Source organism: Microtus oregoni, unplaced genomic scaffold (genome assembly GCF_018167655.1).
Source record: "Microtus oregoni isolate MIOR12 unplaced genomic scaffold, Mior012 000031F_ref0000149, whole genome shotgun sequence".
Classification (NCBI taxonomy): Eukaryota; Metazoa; Chordata; class Mammalia; order Rodentia; family Cricetidae; genus Microtus; species Microtus oregoni.
The window spans coordinates 15,545,723-15,566,076 of NW_024543090.1; the positions used below are offsets into that span (position 1 = coordinate 15,545,723).

General features: G+C 40.1%; 1 protein-coding gene across 1 annotated transcript in view; it reads right to left on the bottom strand.

Moving 5' to 3' along the window:
* Positions 1–414: 414 nt before the first annotated feature.
* Positions 415–20,354, bottom strand: part of Aqr (aquarius intron-binding spliceosomal factor) — an 80,913-nt gene continuing 60,973 nt past the window's right edge. Inside the window, exons 26-35 of the mRNA XM_041679115.1 lie at positions 19,794–20,003; positions 17,432–17,569; positions 16,222–16,293; positions 14,611–14,798; positions 13,883–14,054; positions 11,163–11,333; positions 9,381–9,466; positions 7,183–7,357; positions 5,165–5,278; positions 415–3,095 (exon numbers count right to left, since the gene is read on the bottom strand). Of these exons, the coding sequence (XP_041535049.1) occupies positions 2,796–3,095; positions 5,165–5,278; positions 7,183–7,357; positions 9,381–9,466; positions 11,163–11,333; positions 13,883–14,054; positions 14,611–14,798; positions 16,222–16,293; positions 17,432–17,569; positions 19,794–20,003 (1,626 nt within the window). The 3' untranslated portion in view covers positions 415–2,795. The remainder of the gene's footprint in view (positions 3,096–5,164; positions 5,279–7,182; positions 7,358–9,380; positions 9,467–11,162; positions 11,334–13,882; positions 14,055–14,610; positions 14,799–16,221; positions 16,294–17,431; positions 17,570–19,793; positions 20,004–20,354) is intronic.

A 20,354-nucleotide genomic window follows, 5' to 3' on the forward strand; every position in this document is an offset into this window, starting at 1 on the left:
TTCAAATATGAAAAAGTTTGGAGAGCTAGGGAAACACTGGTCACATGACTTCAGTACCCATCTGATGCAACTCCAGACTAAATGGGGAACTCCAGAGTCGCTGCAGCAATCCAATCACTCATGTGTTGTCCTTTTAGACTGTGAACCAGGCACATCCTCAGGACTCTGAAGTTTGATTCTACTGTTTCCTATTATTAAAGAGGCAGGAAAGATAGAGAGGTGGGGGGGGGGGGAGGGAGAGAGAGGGAGGAAGACAAGACAGACAGACAGCAAATCTCTTCCAATTGCTATAAAAATTCACGGGTTCTGTATCAACTGCATCTCATTGGCCTTCAGAGTGAATGAACAATTTAAAATTGAACCCCCAGTGACATTACCATCTTTTAATTCCTTTGACTAAATACTTGGCCAGGGTCCACCATGATTTAGTTTTACTGTGACAGAAAGAGCCAGTAGAAAAACAAACAAACAAACTACAGTCATCTAGGCAGACAGTGATACATGCCCAGTTGGGCTTGTTTTGGTTTCTAGTATTTAATTCATACCTACTAACAGGTGGAGGGAAACATCTTTTCCAGGAAACACCATAATACAGCAAAGCTGCTTTCCTTCCCGCACAGTCTGCTAGTGTCTATTCAAAATGAAAATAATTCCATGAGTGCTGTTCCCCATACACAGGCCCGCGGCACCTGTTTTCAAAGTCTTGTATCAGAGAAATTATGTAACCGGCTATCTGGCTTGATCCTTACTCTGAGAAAATAGGCCAGGGTTTTTTGCTAGGTATTTCTTTCTAGCCCTTCATCCTCTCCTCAGAGACTTACACTAGTGTTATGGTGCAATAGCACACCCTAAGCCGAGAATGTGGCTCCTGCCTGGTAGCTGAACAAACTTTGTCACTTAAAATGTAAGTGACTTGACTTTCTGGGTTTTACTTCTTTATGTGTTAATCATTTCTTTGCACTCTCAGGATCAGAGGGATCGCAGTATGGTTCTTTCTTTAAAGGTTCCTTGGATACGGTCAAATCTATGGGCACTAGAGGGGAGACTTGTGTAAATGTTCCCTCGGCAACTCTAGCAGATCAAAGTGGAGAAAAGAGAACTAATGGTCAATTCCTGCGTCCCACGTCCACAGTGCAGGCTGCCTTCTGCTCCTGCCACCATGCCCAGGGTCCTTATCGGAAGAGGTCACTTGTCAGAAACCATCAGTTCCATTCACTGTTAGTTCCAGCAGCAGGCTCACTCACCAGGGCAGCAGTGATCTGTGCAGAGGCTTCTCGAGCCACAGAGTGCATGGTTACCAGGGGACCTGGCTGGAATACAGATTTTGGTAAACAGAGAACTTCTACATCTCTTAGCAACTTCAGTATACCACCAATGCTGCTGGCTGGAAGACCACACTTCTGTAACAAGGTCCTAAGACATCGGCCTCCTCACATTTGACCAAGAGAGTTCAAAAGGGCACAAACACAGAGCTGCCGCGGCAGGCGGCCTCCACACTGTAGGCGGCTTCCGCACTGCACACAGGAGTTAAGTTCTCTCACTCCTACTGCCCAGACATGGGTCCTGCCGACAGTCTTGGTCTACTGAACGATAAATCCTGGTTCTGTTGCTCCAGCCTTATCCGGTGCCACAGTGTTGTGGAGAACCTATCCCGTGTCCAAGGTTCCAATTACTTGGGTCTAAAGTGGGCCCTACCAATAAATAAGACTCCAATGGACAATCAGGCATGTCCAACTTGTTGACATTGTACCAGAGTTCATGCTTAAGAGCAACACAATTGGGCTGGAGAGATGGCTCAGGGGTTAAGAGTACTGGTGACCGGGGTTCAATTTCCAGCACCACACCTGTAACTCCAGTCCCAGGGAATCCGCTATCTTCATCTGAATTCCATGCATGTGGTACATAGATATACATGCAAGCAAAATACCTACGTACACACAAAATGAAAATAAGCAAATCTTAAAAAGAACTATGCAATTAAAAAAAAAACCTGCAAAACACGTGAAAAGTTTTAAGTAAGCTTCTGATTTTGAATTGGGCTGCATAATAGTTGCCCTTGGCTGCATGGTGCCCATGGGCCACACACACCTGGGTGACTAAACCATTTTCAGGTCCAAGGAAGAAAATTTGTTCATGTTCTTTGACAGACTGCAAAGACCTTTACCCCATGGCTATTTATGTCCTTACGGGAAGAAGAGTGGGAGCAAGGCTCCAGGCTCGAGCGCCTGACAGTGCGCAGCCTACCCACCGGGGACCCGGTTCACAGGTTGCTGAACAATACTCCAGTATTGTGTGGCCTTTTTTCTAGAGACACTTACTAAATGTGTGAGTTATGCGCTGGGCTGAGGTTTGCTGGCAGTATGCATGCCAGTCTAGCATCTACAGGCCCCAGGTTTGATCCCACGCAGGACATGAGAGAAGTTTAGCAGAGTGCAAGCAACCCCAGTAGTAGGGAGGTGGGTGCAGAAGATGGGGAGTTCATAGCCGTCTTTAGCTGCACAGGGAGCTCACTCAGGAGAACCTGAAGAGAAAAAGGGCAAGTACGCCTTACATATTCTATAGAAAATTATTTTAATGCAGGCATCATTACAGATACCTTCAGCAATCAAAATTATTCTCGTCTGAATGAACAAACAAACCTGGAGTTTATATATTTACAAATTTAAAAATATACAAAATAAGGAAACCAGCTAATAAAAACAAGGACAGAACATCAGTTGGTGTCATTAAAGTCATATAGCGAGTGTGAAAATAATAGTTTATAAATGGAATGTCCCAGGAAAGGCTTCCGTTAGCTATTTGGTCTCTGCGGGGACAGTAGCAGCATCTTCTTCTGCTGCTGCAGACCCAGGCTCGGAGGCAGGAGCAGTGTCACACAGGGCAGAGACGTCTTCCATCTCACTGGAGGCTGTCTCGGTCTGACTGGAGCACTCAGGCTGAGAGGCTGGGGTCTCCTGACTCAAGCTGGCTTCTGTTGGACTGGGTATGAGGTTAGCTTGAGCAGCTGTGGTTTCTTCTTCTGCTTCCATTTCTGTTTCTTGATTCTGAACTTCCTCACCTTCTTCCACCATTGCAGGTGGTAGCTGTAAGAAAGTCTAATAACAAAATACCATAGGAATGTGAGTGTCAAGAACACTGGCTTAGAAAGCTGATCAAGCTCACATATTCCATCACTTTCTTACTACACAGCTTCTGCTACAGTTTTCCAGGCACTGCTAGCCATCTGATGTGACAAATTCGACACTTTTAAACAATACCCTTGATTCAGCTAATGGCAAAGAATATCTCTGTGTCACATGTAAGTAAAAACCTACATGAACAATCCTGAGAGTTTTAGTGAGAGGAGTGTTTGACACTGCTTCTGAGAAAGCACAGTGGTTGGTTAGCATTACCCGCCACATCAGCTCGAGGTTCAGCTTCACTGAAGGTGTCTGTGAGGAGAGCCAATTTTAAGAGCAGGACATGGTGGGGAGTGAAGGGCGGGCAGGGCTCAAGCCTCCAGCTCATTCATCTGGAGCAGCACAGCCATCCATGCCTAGCTTTTCCTCAATGCCTTGGCAGCTGGGGCCAAGCAATAGCTTCTTTCCTCCTAGATTTTGCTTAGCTAGTCAGAAATTTGAAAACATTTTTAAAGTACCACTCAAGAGCAATGGGCACTCAGGGCAGAGCTAAGAGATGGAGATAAACAGACTTGAAATTGGTAAGGTACTAATTTCCCCAAATTGACCACATACAATTTCACTCCTGGAGACAGTGTCTCAATTACAGTGGGCTTTGAAAGGGCTAGAAACTGGCTGGCTACGTCTAGGTAGAACGGGTCATTTTTGAAAAAGAATGGAATTAAAATATTCATTTTGCCCCATTTTAAGATCTGCTTATTCGAATTGACTATAACCCAGGAGCACGGTGATGGTGAAGGGATGGACAGATACACCGAACTGTGGAATACAGTGGAGTACAGAAAGAACACTCATGTACACAGTCGATATTTTGGGTTTACTTATTATCATTTTTTTTGGACTAAGGTGACAAGTTCAAAAGAGAATAAAATAGTCTACTGAGGAAATGGCATTATATGATACAAAATCCACATATGGACGAATAATATAATAAAGCATGGAATCTTGCCAGAATGAACTCAAAATCTATCCCACTTGCAAACACCACAACCCGAACTATAATTGGCAGAGGGTAGTCTTTGTCAACTGGGGCTAAAGTATGTATTTTTAGGACATGAAGAATGAATTATAGGAAAGTAATTTTACATATTAGATATAAAATTCAAAAGTCTACTAAAAGCTTCTTTAAAAAAATTATAAAAACGTGTTTGATAAGGATCCTGTAGCTGGAAGACTGAAAACCTCCAAGAGGTCATTACAATAATAATGTAAACAGACTCACCCCAAAGAGGATATTTAGGGGGCAAATAACAACACAAAATGATGCTTAAATGAAGAAAATGAACCCCCCCCCAAAAAAAAAAACCTCAAGCTGCAGTGGGCTCACTACATCAAGTGTGGGTAAGGACGCAGAATGAGCACACTCACATGCTTCTGGATACAACAGCAAGCTCTATTTCAAAAACTGCATGTACCAGATCAGCCAGCAACTCTCCGTGGATGAAGAAGTGCAACGTTTTACACAACAATTACTTTGTAACAACCCACAATAGAAACAATAAAATGATAAAATGCCTACCAATAGCTGAAAGGAAGGGACCATTCTGTGAAAGCAACAACTGGAATGGTCAAAACAAAACAAAACAAAACAAAAAAAACAAACCACGGAGAAACAGCAGACCAAAAAAGTATGAGTGCATATTGGATGCTTGCATTGGTGTGACTATCTAGAGAGCAGAAATCACACCCCCATGGGTTTAGAGGACAGAAGCAGAGTGACATGGGAAAAGTGGGGACAACAGTTATGCTCAGTATCTAGATTAAGGTGATAGTTTTAGGAGGACACACATATATGATAAATACAGAATGTATCAAATTGCATACTTTGAGCAAGTGTACTTGATGCCAACTTATTACTACAGAAAGGTATTAAAATATGAGAGCTACCTGAGTTACAATATCTGACTGTGCATTCTCCATAACAAATTAGTAGTATGATCCAGTCTGCAGTTAGAGAAAAGAGAGTCAACTCTGAGCACGCTCACCTGATGATAATGATGGGTCGTCTGTATCAAATGCATGTACATGTTGTACACAAAGTTCGCCATCTGGGGCATATTCTTTATCACCTGCACTTCATGAGGTGGTCTCTCTCCATTCTGTAAGGAAGCAAAGAGGGAGTGAAGTAGCTAGTGAAGAAAACCCAGCACCTATCATTCCAATGCAAGCCCATCTCAGAATCTATAAATAGCACTAGGGTATGGAGGATATGAAATCCCAAAGTCAGATCTGGAAAGTACTTCATGAAAATCCATGAACGAATGTAAGACAACAGAGTTGAGAGTCATTAAGTTTTAAGACAACTTTGGGCTGGTAAGTAACATAAGAATTTCTGTATGGGAATTAATATCAAAGAATCATTAAGATAAGACCTCATAAATAAATAAATAAATAAATCAACATAGTCTAAAACAGTGATTCTCAACCTTCAATCCCCCACCATAAAATTATTTTTATTGTCACTTCATAACTGTAATTTTACCACTGTTATAAGTCATAATGTAAATATTTGGTAAGCAGGATATCTGATATGTAACCATCAAAAGGGTCGTGACTCAAAGGTTGACAAACACTGCTCTAAAAAGCAACAATTTCCATTACTGTCAGGAATCCAGAGAGAATCTACAATTATTTCAGACTGAAAATATTAGAACTATTTTTCTATTGATGTTTTTCTGAAGCATTTATTGTGAACACTTATTATCAATATGTAGCCTGTCAGCCAGGGAAGTGGGGTTCAAACCCTGTTGTAAACCTCGCAGCATCTGCCAGGCTCTGCCCCTGCACACAGCCCTGACCCGCAGCACCCTGCCAGCTCGATTCTGCAGGCCTGCAGCACATGAGGGGACTCTAATGGAGCAGTGTGGAGAAAGCTGACAGCGAAGCAACTGTTTCACCGCTAGAGCAGTAAAACAGAGAAGTGAATGTAGACCTGTCCTTCTTCAGCCGCCTCCGAAGATGGGCACTTTCCTATTCGCCATCACTGATCACACGCAAACTCCTATCGTTTCCTACTGTGGGGATGGATCTTGTGGAAATCTAAGACTGTGAAAACAAGTTTTCCAGGACAAAGAACGCTACCTTACAGTAGCAAGCACATAATAGTGAGTCTATAAGAGTCAAGTGTAGAGCCGCAGGGCTTTTGTGACGCCACCCCACAAGCCCCACTCCATTTCCCTCAATTTTCTCATAGCAGCATTTTTTAAAAAAACAAAACAAATAAAAAAGCAAACAGAAATGTCTTTAAAAAGAAGTGGTTAACATTACCACAAAACAAACACACTAACTTATTTTGTTTGTTTTATAGGACTGAAAAATAAAAAGTTCACTGAATATATTCAAAACAATTTCATTTAAAATTCAATTGACCTCTGGGACATTTCAATAAGTGGAAAAAAACAAAACAATAAAACCCAAACTCTGTAGCATGCTCTAAGAAAAGAAAGTAACAGTAATCGTGCGTCTGCGCCTTTGTGTGCAAGAATGTAAAAATGAACTCCATTTTACTCTATCCTAGAGGAAGAGTAGTGAGAAAGAGGAGCAGGGAGGGGGAGAGAGAGGGTTAAGCTGCATGTGTTTTCCTGCCCCACCACCCAGGACGCAAGCTTTGTAAGAACTAAACTAGATGACTGTTAACTGACAACAGATGGACGAGAGGAGGTGTTATGAGGTGATTACAACAGGAATTCTTGAGTCACACTGCCTGCTTACAAGTTCTGGCTCCTCCGCCTACCCGATGCATGGTAAACTGTTTAACTTCTCCCATTCTTATCTTCTGCACATGTACAGTTAGGATAGCAGAAGCTCCTGGGCAGCTGTGCTACTGAGACCAATGAGATGATGAATGTGTGGAGTTCATTTCTGAGATGCAGTACGTTTCAGTAAGTGTTGGCATATATTAGTTTTATAGTTCTTTGATGTAAGGAGCATTTCATATTGGTGACAGGGTATTCTCGAAAAAGTGGCCAACTATAAGAGAACTCCACAGTGATGAAAGGCCTACCTTTCTGGAGGTTGGGAAAGGTTCTGTTGGAATGATATGCAAATGCAGAGGGCGAGCAGTGAGCTGGCTGAAAGCAGGAGTCAGTTCAAAACAATTTTGGAAGAGGGACACTCTAGCGAAGATATACAGCCCAAGTCTGGCTCTTGACATGGCTACCACCAAACGACGGACATCCCTTTAGGAAACAAAAGAATTTGCATAGTTTGAAATTAATAATGTATCTATGCAGCCTTTTCCTTCTTTTACATAATCCACTAAATAGTCTCATTATAAGTTACTGCAATAAAAACATTAAGGACTTAATAGGCATAAAGCAAATTAATGTATATGATCAGTAAACCAAGTAAGTGAATGAATGCTTCAATGATACCATCTTTAGTGCGTTTGTGCATTTGTGAGACAGACAACCAGCGCACTTGTCTGAAAGGAGCCCTATCCAGAATCATAGCGGTTCAGGTGACAGTCACCAATTACCACATCACCATCACTATGACAATTACCTTCTTCCACTTTTTTGCCTAGCAAATTCCCAGGTTCTATCAAATATAATTTTCCTTCCTAGAAAATTGACCAGTTTTACTTTAGAGAAGTAATTCCTCTCGCTTCTCTTCACATTCCTAAAGCAGAGGTATGCAGAGGTCCAAACACTGGTAAGTGCTAGAACTCCTTAGTAGGAGTTCTCTCACAGAAACAGAAAGGAAAATGTAAAAATGCCATCTAGGAAGAAACGGAGTGTTGGAGGAAGGAAGCAGTTTATACTATTACTGTGCTGGGTTTCCGTGGCACGTCCAGGAGGCTCTAGCTCTGCATATAAGCAGACACACAGCACTGCACGTCCTTCTGTGAGAACACTGACTGCAGTCTTTGGCTAAGAGGCTTTTATAAGTGTCAGCTCCACAGAACATGAGAAGAATGCAACTGAAGTTTTGGGCACATTCAAGTAAAGGAGTCTTCCCAATTATTTGAATGTGTCCCACACTGGGCTCCAAACTGCTCACAGGTAGAGATCATAAAAGCTAAATTTATTTCTATATATCCAGAAGCAAGAACATTGCCAAATTACAGATGGTTAAAGGTGTTTCTAATCAAAAAATCCAGAGATGCACGGCAATGCTGAAACCCCTTCTTTCTAAATCTCCCATTCATAATTGTTTTTAGTTTTCAAAAAATCACACAGTAGTCACTACAGAACTCAAGTTAATGAATTAAAAAAAAGGGTTTCTTTTTATTGCACATGACTGGGTGTTTTGTCTGTAGGACTGGTACCCAGAGGAAGAAGGGGACAGAGAAATCACATATTCACACTTGAAACTCGGAGGTCAACAAAGACGGCCATTCAGACAGCAGTTACGTCAGCTAGGAAAAGAAACTGTTTCAGGAAAGACCTAACTCTATGCTTGATATTTCAATAAGCAAAAGTAAGCTAACTTTAACGCTATCACTTTGTAACAATTTCTTAAAACATTATTGTCTTTGCTTACTCTTCCATAAAGGTTATCAGTCTAATAGAATCTGACCTGAGGCCCAAAGAGATCTGGACTTAATGACAATTTATGAGAGCTTGGAGAACCTTCTCTTTATATTCATCTAATAAATTAAGACAGTGAACTCAGGCTCTCCTGAGTTTTGCTAGTAAGTCACATGAGATGAAGATTTATATAAAACCAAATGGCTGCTTTGTAATAAGAAGATATTACTCCCATAAATCTCTAATACATAAATACATCACAGAAATGATAAAAATAGGCTATTGTTTGTTTGGACCATTCTTAATCCTGGGAGAACAAATGGCTCCTTTATCCTCTCATGAAGCTGAAAGATGGTAGGGAGAGAAAAACCAAAGCCTTATTCACTGAAAAAAATGCTCCTGAAGAGGCCCCTTCTACCTTAGCTTCTTTGGTTCCTGACACTGTTCCTACCAGATCCAAGACTATTGAGATCCTACGGCAACACCTTCTCTCTGCATGTAAAGAAATGGTGAAGAAGCTGCAATTACTACAGTTATGAGGTGATACTTGGTAGGAACAGCACTGATAAACTACACAAGGGGAGATGTTATTACCACAGAGACTACTACAAGCTGCATAATCATTACTTATAGAAAGCAGCTGACAAATTTAGAACGATGTTGTCCCTGACTCTCCAAAATGAAACAGACATAACTTTTAGGAAGAGTATAGCGTCTGAACGTCACGCACCTCAGATGGCCCACAGCCCTGGTCCGCACTAGAGAAAGGAGGATGTAATCGTTCTGCTGACCTTGGAATCTATCGACAGTTGTCACCTAGGAAGAAAAGGTGGGGAATGAGCATATTTTCAAAAGTACAGCAAGGCATTACCTAAACAAAATGCTGGAAGCAAGCATCTTACCTTTAAAATTATCTCAGAAAAAAAACCTACCTGCATCAATTCTTGCTTGGAATTAGAGCAGAAGCCAGTGAAGCCACTAAAGCACAGGGAGCACCCTGGGTCACGCCTTCCTGTCACTCACACTCTCGTCTGCTGCACTTGTCTACCACTGCTGACAATTAAAGACCTGTTCTTGCTTTCTGTCGTTAGGCTGCCAAGCCCCAGAAGGCAGGCCATGTTCAGCTGATTAAGTGGCCCCCAAACACTCAACAACTCACTTATTATTCCATGTGTGCCCCCAGTATTTGTTCATAGCATTCTTGTCAAAGTGAAAAGGAAATCTTCACAGTACTTTTTATTCAGCTGGAAAGCATCCATATGAATAGGGAGAGAGGCTCATCAAGATTCTAGCCACCAATTCTAACTCTTAGGCCTTCATCCCTGCTCTATGAATTCAACAAAGAGTACTGATTCGCCTACAAGAATTACCAGTACGGTTCCTCTCATTTTAGGAAGTCTATAAAACATTTCTTTGGCCTTCACAGAGATACAAATTACGTACAACGAGTTCTGACATACTACCACCACAATGCCCACCACCCCGGGCCCTGCTATAAACAAGCAGGCAACTTCCCAGCTTCAGGCAGTCCCTGATCTACTTACTTCATTTTCTGCTGGCTTTGAGCAAGCACAGAAGGGGAGCCCAATAGCATAGGCTTCTGTGTTGTACATAGAGATGTTCACTCTGTCCTGCTGCTGAGCAGCCTGGCTTCCGTTAATGAACATGCTTGTTAACGGACACTAGAGTTCTTTTTACTTTATGGATACTTAGAACAAAGCTACACTGAGTATTCAATTTGTTTTTGTGGACATGGTTTCATTGCACAAAGTGGAATTGTAAGGCTATGTTAAGTGTATGCTTAACTCAATAAACTGTCAACCTATTTCTTAAAGTTTCTGAATCCATTTATACACTCACCAGCGATGACCCAGTGCCCAAATTCCAGCTGCTCCACTGCCCAACACTATCAGCTTTTATAATTTTAACCATTTTGTGGATGTGTTGAATCATCATATTGTATTTATAAAAATTTAATTTAATTGTATTCAGAGACTCATGCAGCCAAAGCTACAAATATAATAAGAACTGGGGATGGCCTTGAAGTTCTGATCCTCTTGCCTCCACCTCACCAGGGTCAGGATTCCAGGCATGCGCCACAGTGCTGTGTTCATGTGGTGCTGAGTATGGAAGCCAGGGCTTCACGAATGCTAAGCCAGCACTCTGCAGACTGAACTGCTTCATTTACGTCTTCCTGACAGTTAATGACGATAGTGACAACTAGTTGTTACAGGGCAGGGATGCTTTAGTGGCTATTTTTAATCTTCCAAGAAATATGTCCTGTTCACTAGACCATTTTATAGTAGTCTGTCTTATTCAAAATGACTCTTATTAGAACTGACCATTTTGAAGCAAGTCTTATGTGTAGACACTATACATGAAAATTCTGTTGCCATCCTGACCTTCTAGTAAGTTAGCTTGTGAGACAAAGTGGAGCAATATAAACAACTTATAAATAAATGCAAACCTTGCCCAAAAGGTGAATATGAAACATATTACACCCATAAACTACCTTGTTTGGCCTTCCGATCAATGGATTATTCCCGCATCGCCTATTGATGATGTCCCGAATAAGGTGCTTTTGTCCATTGTACGTTGTCAGAATACTGATCTTGTCTGCAGGGTAACCAAGCAAGCACATGTACATGAAGAGTGCCACTACATACTCTGCTTCTCCAAGGTTCTGTAACGCAAGCACAGCCACACTGGACATTAAGTTCCCTATTTTCTACTTCATAACAGCTGCAAGAGGCTTGCCTATCTATCACCTACTTATTTTCAGCACATCTGAAGTGAAAAGTTAATAACCTGGATAGAAAACCGAAAGTTTTTGATAAGTTGAAGGAAAGACTTGTTCTAGGTTAATATTGATAAAACCCTGATGTCTGTAATATATTTGTAGCAGAGGACATAGAGGTAAATATGCCTGGGGCCATAAGAATCATGATATATAGTCTGTACAACATACTATAACTGCAGATGTGGAACCAAATATTAATATTAAGGGGTGAGTTAGCTAGGAGCCCATACAATGTCCAGTCTAACTGGATGTCCAAGTAGCAATATTACAACTGACTGCACTGTGCAGAGCTTTTCCAGCCTCTCCTGCCTCCTGACGACTCCTGTGAGCTTGGTCCCCCTGTCTCCCTTTACCACCTGAACTGGACTCATCAGGTGAGATGTGCTCTCAAGCTGGCAGTCTGGCTTACGGCTAAGTTCGAGCTTCTGGGTAAAGATGGGTGATATGGAGCTTAAAAGCAAGGGCTTTACTGAACTTCAAAGTGAGAAATCTGACCCAGAGCTACTTAATCCAGCTCAGCAGTGACCAAGTTCAAGCATCAGACAAGAAAGTAAAACAAGAACACAAGCACATCCTGAAAAGAAAGCACAAAGATAAGAAGCTGGATTCCAGGCAAAGGCAAGAGGAAAATTACTGGATGAACTTCAGAGACACCATTTATATTCAGGTTCCTGGTGACAGACAGCCTCAATTATCTTTCATTTAAATTCTCTAGTTCTTTGGAAGACAGGAGACAAAAGAAGCCACATGACTGTAAATCTCCATTTTCTATATTGGTAGCAAAACACATTTATCTAAGGATGAGCTCCAATATAGATAGAAGAGCAAACCAGGGGCCATAGAAATGACCTTATGTAATAAATGTTAAGACTGAATAAAATTCAGTTTTGATTCAGGTATTTTTGGCAAGATCAGTGCACTGAGTTCTCAGCAAATAGAAGACAATTCTTTATTTATGTGAGCAATGAATATCGCTTAGTTCAGCACACTGCTTGAGTCAGATGTGAAGTTTAACAGACAAACAAGTATACTTAATGAACATTTTAGAAGCTGGGCCAAGTAAGTCAAGGTTGCTTCAACTTAGGGAGTTTTATTCATTTTTCATTTATTCTCTCAGACACTGATTTTTAAAAATGTATTGTTTAAATGCACATTGATCATATTGGGGAAGGTTAGGATTTCAATACTTCAGAAATACATTTAACCAATAGCAATCATCATTTGAGAATACCCGTATTTCTTGATATACTGAAAACTCACCCAGAGATAGAATTAACAAGTAAGGAAACAGATGAGTAACCTGGATACCATTTCAGATCAATACCATTTGGTGGCTTAGGCAGGACTCAGAACCACTATATAATGAAGCTATCAAGAGACACCAATCAACTCCGGAACTCCTTCAAAGGTAGGTATCAGAAAACATGTTTCTACTTTGAATAAGGCTCTAAACGTGTTAGCATTTAAAGGTCACATGTGTTTTAAGTATATGAGAGAGTAACATCAGTATTTCTCATGTGTAGAACAGGAAAAATCTGATAACTGATTTAAATTACTTATTTTCAAACTAATTTGTAGTGAAAATATTTCAGTATTTTAAGTCTTCATATATGCATCCAACTTCTGGTTAAAAATTATTAAGGAGTGAGAACAGTGTTTTTTTTCTACATATGACAACTTACGCTTCCAATTATTTTCCTACTAGAATTGCAAGATCAAGTACTGTCTGACTTTGTGATTAACTACTAGTAGGGATTTACTTATTTCTTTCTAGGTGAGGTGTTTCTCTTTTCTGTTGGTGTAATATTTTTAAAGGTTTATTTTTATTTTATGTATGTTATATATGCTCGTGTGTGTGTGTGTGTGTGTGTGTGTGTGTGTACACACACACATGAGCACATGCTACCCACAGAAGCCAGAAGAGGGCACCAAATACCCTGGAACTAAAGTTATGGATCACTATTAAGCTGCTTTATGGATGCTGGGAGATGAACCCTGGTCCTCTACAAGATCTGAAAGATCAGCTTCCTAGCTGCTGAGTCACCTCTCTAGCTCCAAGAGTATTGTTTTTTTTTTTTTTAAAGCAACTGAGTTCTAACAAATTTTAGTTAGAAACGTCAATATATTTAATTTACATTTATTTTTTCAAATCAATTAAGGGTTTTCTTTATTATTTTTAATTTATTAAAAAGAAGGCCCTTTCTTACCACATCACTACATACTTGTCAATATTTGCTTTTAGTACTTTCTACTGAGTTTTTAGTTATTCTTTGTGCATCTTTGACCCTTCTGAAACTGACTGCGTTTGTGTGGTAAGGTGAGGTTGTAACCTTTCTTTTCCTCCATGGCTGCCTACATGACTCAGTATTGCTGAATTTCAGGTACTTCAGCTGGGCAAATGCAAGACAAACTCCAGTGTCACGAGGTGTTACCTGATAGAAGTAAGGGTTAGGCTCCGATTCTCCCACTCCCTGGAAGTCTTCCACATTGATGAGCTGGAAGTCATAGAGCAGGCCAGCATTGGCTGTGCTGAACTCTGGCAGAAGCTGCACATGTGGTAAGTTGCCTAAGTTCTTGTAGCGCCAGTTGTAGAGGTTACACAAGCTGTCCCAAGACAAAGAGCCCCCGAACACAGAAGATTAGCAAGGTGGGACCCTTCAGGATACAAAAGGATATTTTAAGGAGCCACAAATTTTCGTTGCCAAGTTTGTTTATCTTTTTTAGCAACACTACTTTGGCAACTTTAGGCTACTTGTGGAATGAAGATGTTCCAAAAAGGATGGCTCTCCTGTGCTCCCGTGTAAGCACTGCTGCTACGTCATAACCCGCAAAGCCTGTAAGTGGGGACACTGGAGGACCTGGGCGGTGGCTGGCATTCCTTATGGAGTTAAACCACAGTTTTACTCTTGTTTACTTTTGCTTTAGGTTTTATAATTACATTAAGGCCATATCTTTTGGAGAGAGGATGGAGTGAAGCCCCTTTAATCCTTAATATCAATTAATGAAGAAAACAACTGACTTGGTCAATATATACTTTATATAATAGGCAATAAACATGGTTTCAGATTTGTAGTAGGTAGATTTATAAATCTTAGAAGAGGCTAAATTTTATGTAAAAGATGTTTCAGGGAGCCTATATTAATTAGTAGTGAATCTTCACCTTGCCCTGGCTCTCCCTTGAGCATCGAGGTCCACAGTAGGGACACCAACCCGCACAAAGCGAGTGAAAAGAGACTGCTCCATATTTGAGTACTTCTGAAAGGCCATGTTCTTAATGACTGGAGGTAACTGGTGGTGATCACCGATCATAATCCATCGTTTCAATCGGCTGAATCCATCTTGAGGGTTCTAGAAATGAAAATTGAAGAAACACCAAAATACTGTAATTAATACATTACTAACAGGGTTCTAGCTTACCAAACACAAGACTTATTATTCATCACATGACTTCATTAATTTACAAATTCTCAGCCCTCACCAGCTCCATGAAGGAGCCTATCAAATGCACAAGATGAGTTAGTTGGCAAAGAAGCAAGGGTGACTGGGGCTATTGACTGACAGCAAGAGTGGGTGAAGGTCTGAGAAGGCCTTCAACAGGGTAATCAGAAGACACCTTGAAGGTTAAGGTCAGCATTATGCAAAACATAAATAAGGAGAAACGTGCCCAGAAACATAAGTGGAAAGATGTCAAAGTGAATACCTGGTATCAAAAGTATGACGAGAAGTTTTAAAGATCTTGAAAGTAAAAACCATACCACTAATAGTTTTGTATACTATTAACTTCATTTTCTTACTCTACATGCCCCCCTGTTCCTGGAAATATATCCTGCATCAGATATAATAAACATTAAATTTTATATGATAATTTATAAAAGCAATTTGACAGCTAAATTTATATGTAAATTAAGTACTATCTAGTATTTTTTTGGTAATTACACATTTTGTTTTAACACTTCAATAATAAAGAACATATAGCAAAAAACATTCTGAAAATACTACTACTTGGTTTTAATTTTAGGCATACAATTAAGAAAAGCAATTTCTCCAGAGAACACTAGAAACAACCATAGAAACATCTCTAACAAAAACAAAAAACCAAAAAAAAAAAAAAAACACCAAAAGAACCCCACAGGTAATTCATCTTCCCTCCAAATAACATAATAATGTAATTTTCTTGATTAAAACTCATCTTTTAAGCCGGGCAGTGGTGGCACACTCCTTTAACCCCAGCACTTGGGAGGCAAGAGGCAGGCACACCTCTGTGAGTTCAAGGTCAGCCTGGTTTACAAGAGCTAGTTCCAGGAAAGGCTCTAAAGCTACAGAGAAAGCCTGTCTCAAAACAAAAAACAAAAAGAAAACCCAACTCATCCTTTAAAAACCATATAAACTGTGTATATAAAACTGTGTGTGTATGTGTATATGTGTGTGTATATATAAACCATGACTATTTTTTATTTCTATTATTTTTTGAGACAAGGTCTCATTATATAGCTCTAGCTGTTTTGAACTCACTATGTAGACCATAGTGAGCTTCTGCCTCCCAAATGCTGAGGTTAAAGGTGTGCACCACCATGCTTGGCTTAAACCACAGATTTTAAAACATCTCTCAAAGGGAATACAAAGCCATGAGTAGATCAGAGAAAGAGTTTACAGGCTGAAAAATGGGACAACAAAGTGAGAGCACAAACCGCAATAACCAGCATCCTAAGTACAGCTTAGAATGCTGATGCCCAAGATTCTCAAAAATCTGTCTCTGACCTTTATTTCTTACCTGTAGAAGAAGAGGTATGAAGGTTTCTATCTCCAGAATCTGAGCAGCCTCTTCCATTAAAATGTTGTCATACTAAAAAAGAAAATCTTGTCAAACTGAAAACCCAAGTAGTTACCACCTTAGGCCTAAAACTGGTCAAAAGCCTTAATAATTTCATAGTAAAAGAACAATGTATAACCTATGCAATCTAGCTCACATTCTGACAATTCTCCATCGCCCTTAACCTCACAAGGTGAATGTTTACAGATCTGTAAAGTGAGGGTTTTGGTGAGTACTGCTAGCAGTGACAAAGACTCTGAAAATTCAAATTTGTGATTCAATTATTATGTTCCATTTTAACTGAGTTGTAACCTCCCCATTTGTCATACAGTAAGTCATTTTAATATCTATAGTGATATTTTATTTATGTTTTATATTAATAAAGCTTGCTTGAAGGTGAAACTAAGCCACTAGAGGCCAGGCAGTGGTGTCACACACCTTTAACCCCAGGATTTGGGAGACAGAGGCAGATGGATTTCTGTGAATTCAAGACCACCCTGGGCTACACAAGATCAATGCAGGAAGAGATCCAAGTGGTGATGGCTCACACCTCTAATCCCAGTTCTAGGGAGTCACACGCCTTTAATCCCAGCACTGGAGAAGAATGTAAGGCGGGTGAGACAGGAACTCGTGCTCTTTCAGTCTAAGGATTTCTTCAAGTTAAGAGTTCTCTAGTGGCTGGATATTTTGCTTTTCTAATCTTCAGGTTGAACCCCGATATCTGCGTCTAGGTTTTTATCATCTGTGTTACAATATCTCATCTGACGGCATAAATAAAGTCATTGTACTGAACAGACAGTGGGGCTGGATACACGCTTACTATGTGAGTAGTGTTTGTAGATACATGTCTCGGGGAAGGATTCGGAAATACTACTTTCATAGCTTTTAGATCTGTTTAAACATTTATTTTAAATAAGTGATACCCAGAAAACCTGAAACCTTAACTATGATGATTTAGTTAGACAATTAAATGATAGATGCTAATTGGAAGACATTACTCAAAAATTAGATTTAGCTTCATTAATCATTTAAATATTACATTATCACAAACTTCTGAAAAAGAGCTTTATAAGTGAATGAATCCCCAAGAAAGAAGTCTAGATCATCACAAAAGAAAAGAGTGAGGAAATGAAGACCCAATGAGATGATGCCTTAAGATGGAAGTCTTTACCTTGAAACCCAACTTCACCAAATCATGTCGCTTCAAGGCAGCATGAGTACAGGTCATAGCAATGATTTTGGCTTCTTTTACCAACAGGTATTTAGATCTATCCAGTCCACTGCGAAGCAGTTCCGAGGCTCTGAATTCCTACAGAGTGAACACCAACAAGAGACAATGCTAGACTAACAGTTCGTGTGTACACAACCACAAGCCACCTAATCAGACAGTTCTTGAGATATTGTTAATACAATAAATGTAAACCAAGCCTAATAAACCATAACAAAATAAGCTAAGCCTAATGAGTTAAATTCCTTTTGTTATTTGGTTGCCAGTTGAGTTCAAATAAGAGCTTATATTCAAGCTATAATTTGGATCTTTTTGCTTATAAAGTACTGTATTTACATTATAAAAAAGCGCTGAGTAAATATCAATTATCAACATACCTGCATTATTCAAAGTCCCTCTGAGAAAAGAAAAACTATTTAATATATTCCTACCAAACAGCAAACAACTGGTTATACAAATAACAAAAGACTAAAAAGCCAGCTAAGAGGATGAATTAATCTAGAGATTGGCAACAGCAGGGAAGTCACTGTTACTACTAGAGTAGGAAGGATAAAAAAGAGAAGGGCGTGTCATCACAGCCCAGGGACTTGGGCTACCCCACCAGCTGGAACTAACTATAGTAGGCTAACCTAAAAGCAGAGGGAACTGAAGCTGGAAACTCTGAACTATCTCCCCCTCCTACAGCACCTCTCAGGACAAGGCTGGATCTAGCGAAAAGGCCGATTATGAAGGCAGGGCCATTACATCTTCAAGGATTGGAGTGAAGCTCAGCTGTGGCAGAGGAGGGTCAGGTACAACAGTATCAGGGCACCAGACCTGAACATTACACACACCTACTTTAATTTTCTTCCTTAACATTTTGTTTCTCAAATAACTTAGGCATTACTGATTCAGGTGAGGTGCTCTGAATACCCCTCCCTGCACTCTGCAAGAAGGCAGCTGCTACTATGTACTGAACACATTTTTATCCTATGATGTTTATGTAATAGCACTATAATTTTCAGGTGTAAAATTGTTATTATCCTATATATCCACCTACCTACTTTTAAGTGTTAGTATTTACCAACTATGTGCCACATACTAGGAAATGGGATGGAAGCATATTTAGAAAATAAAATGAGGACTACTGAGAAGTCAAGAACAATGGCAATGGGTTTTTGATCCTACTGCACATACTGGCTTTGTGGGAGCCTAGGCAGTTTGGATGTTCACCTTACTAGACCTGGATGGAAGTGGGTGGTACTTGGACTTCCCACAGGGCAGGGAACCCTGATTGCTCTTTGGGCTGATGAGGGAGGGGGACTTGATTGGGGGGGGGAATGGGAGGCGGGGGCGGGGAAGAGACAGAAATCTTTAACAAATAAATAAATAAATTTAAAAAAAAAGAAAATAAAAGAGATATAAAGTCCCTCTTCTTTGAACCTGGAGTGACACCCTCTACATGTTCTTACTAAGAAACAAACTCAAAGATGACTGTTCAAAAAACTGCTACAAGGAGTGTTTGTCATGGGGTCCCCAAAAAGGGGGTACAACTGGCTCTCAGTCTTCTCTATCTCCTGTGTGTAATCATGGTTCCTGCTTCACTTCCATATCAGGATAAAGCATCCTGGCTAATATAAGAACTTTATTTTGTCTGTTGATCACGAGGAACTAAGAAATGGCATGTCTCAAATTCCCATTCAAAGAACTACAGTAGTTTCCCGAGAGGCTGTGATATCAACAGCTCCATTGGCAGAGTGCTTGCCGACTGTGTACAAAGCGTGGGGTTCAGCCTCATTGCTGTATAGATTAGCCGTGATGGTACACATCTGCAATTCCACTGCTCAAGAGGTACAGGAGAATCAGAAACATAAAGTAATTTGCAGCTCCACAAAGAATTTGAGATGAAAAAGAAAAGCAAATTCTAATGGAAACATTGCTTTCTTAAATAAAAGGGACATAACTCATTTTAATTCTTGCTTATTTCTTAACTAAAACTCTACCTGGCTGAGTGTGGGAAGGCAGAGGCAGAAAGATTTCTGTGAGTTTAGGCTAACCTGTTTATTTATGTAGAAAGTTTCACGCCAGTCAGGGCCTACAAAGGAAACTATTTCTCTCTCTCTTCTCTCTCTCTCTCTCTCTCTCTCTCTCTCTCTCTCTCTCTCTCTCTCTCTCATATACACACACACAGTAAATATTTTCAAAACCTTTTCTTAATCTAACAATTTGGTTTGCAATATCTGACTATTTAATTTGCCTCACTAAAAAGATAAACAACAAACATTTAAAGAAACATTAAAACAAGTTGAGAAGTGAGAAGCCTTACTTCAAGCTGAGTGAAGATTTTCTTAATATGCCTGAAGCACCCTTCAGCAATTTCCATATCTTCTTCATAAGATCGCCCTTTAAAGATGGGTTGAGGAGCATTGGCAAAATACTCATGGAATGGGAAGAATGTGGCGACCTCTGCGGCGTCTGGCGAGGTGCTCCCTGTGTTTTTCACTCTGCTTATGTATTCTTCCCAACGTGACATTACCTGTAGGAAAACTCGAGTTGTACTTTGCTGGCTGGGTTATAAAGCTAGTGAAAACAAACTAAACAGTCTGACTCTAAAGCAGACTACTTTGCAAGACAGTGTAAGTTTTTGTTTGTTTCACAAAACCCATAAAAATCTCATTTTGAATGCACTCAAGTGGTTTGGGCAGGTTGACCTTTCTCTCATATTTATAAAAATTTTCAGTTATAACATTTCTACAATACACAAACCACATGACTACAATGAGAACAAGTAACATAAAATCAGCACTAGTCTATGATTATATCTTAATTCACTTGGAGTTCTTAGTGATGCAAATGACTTACCGTTTATTCATTTATGTGGTTTCTT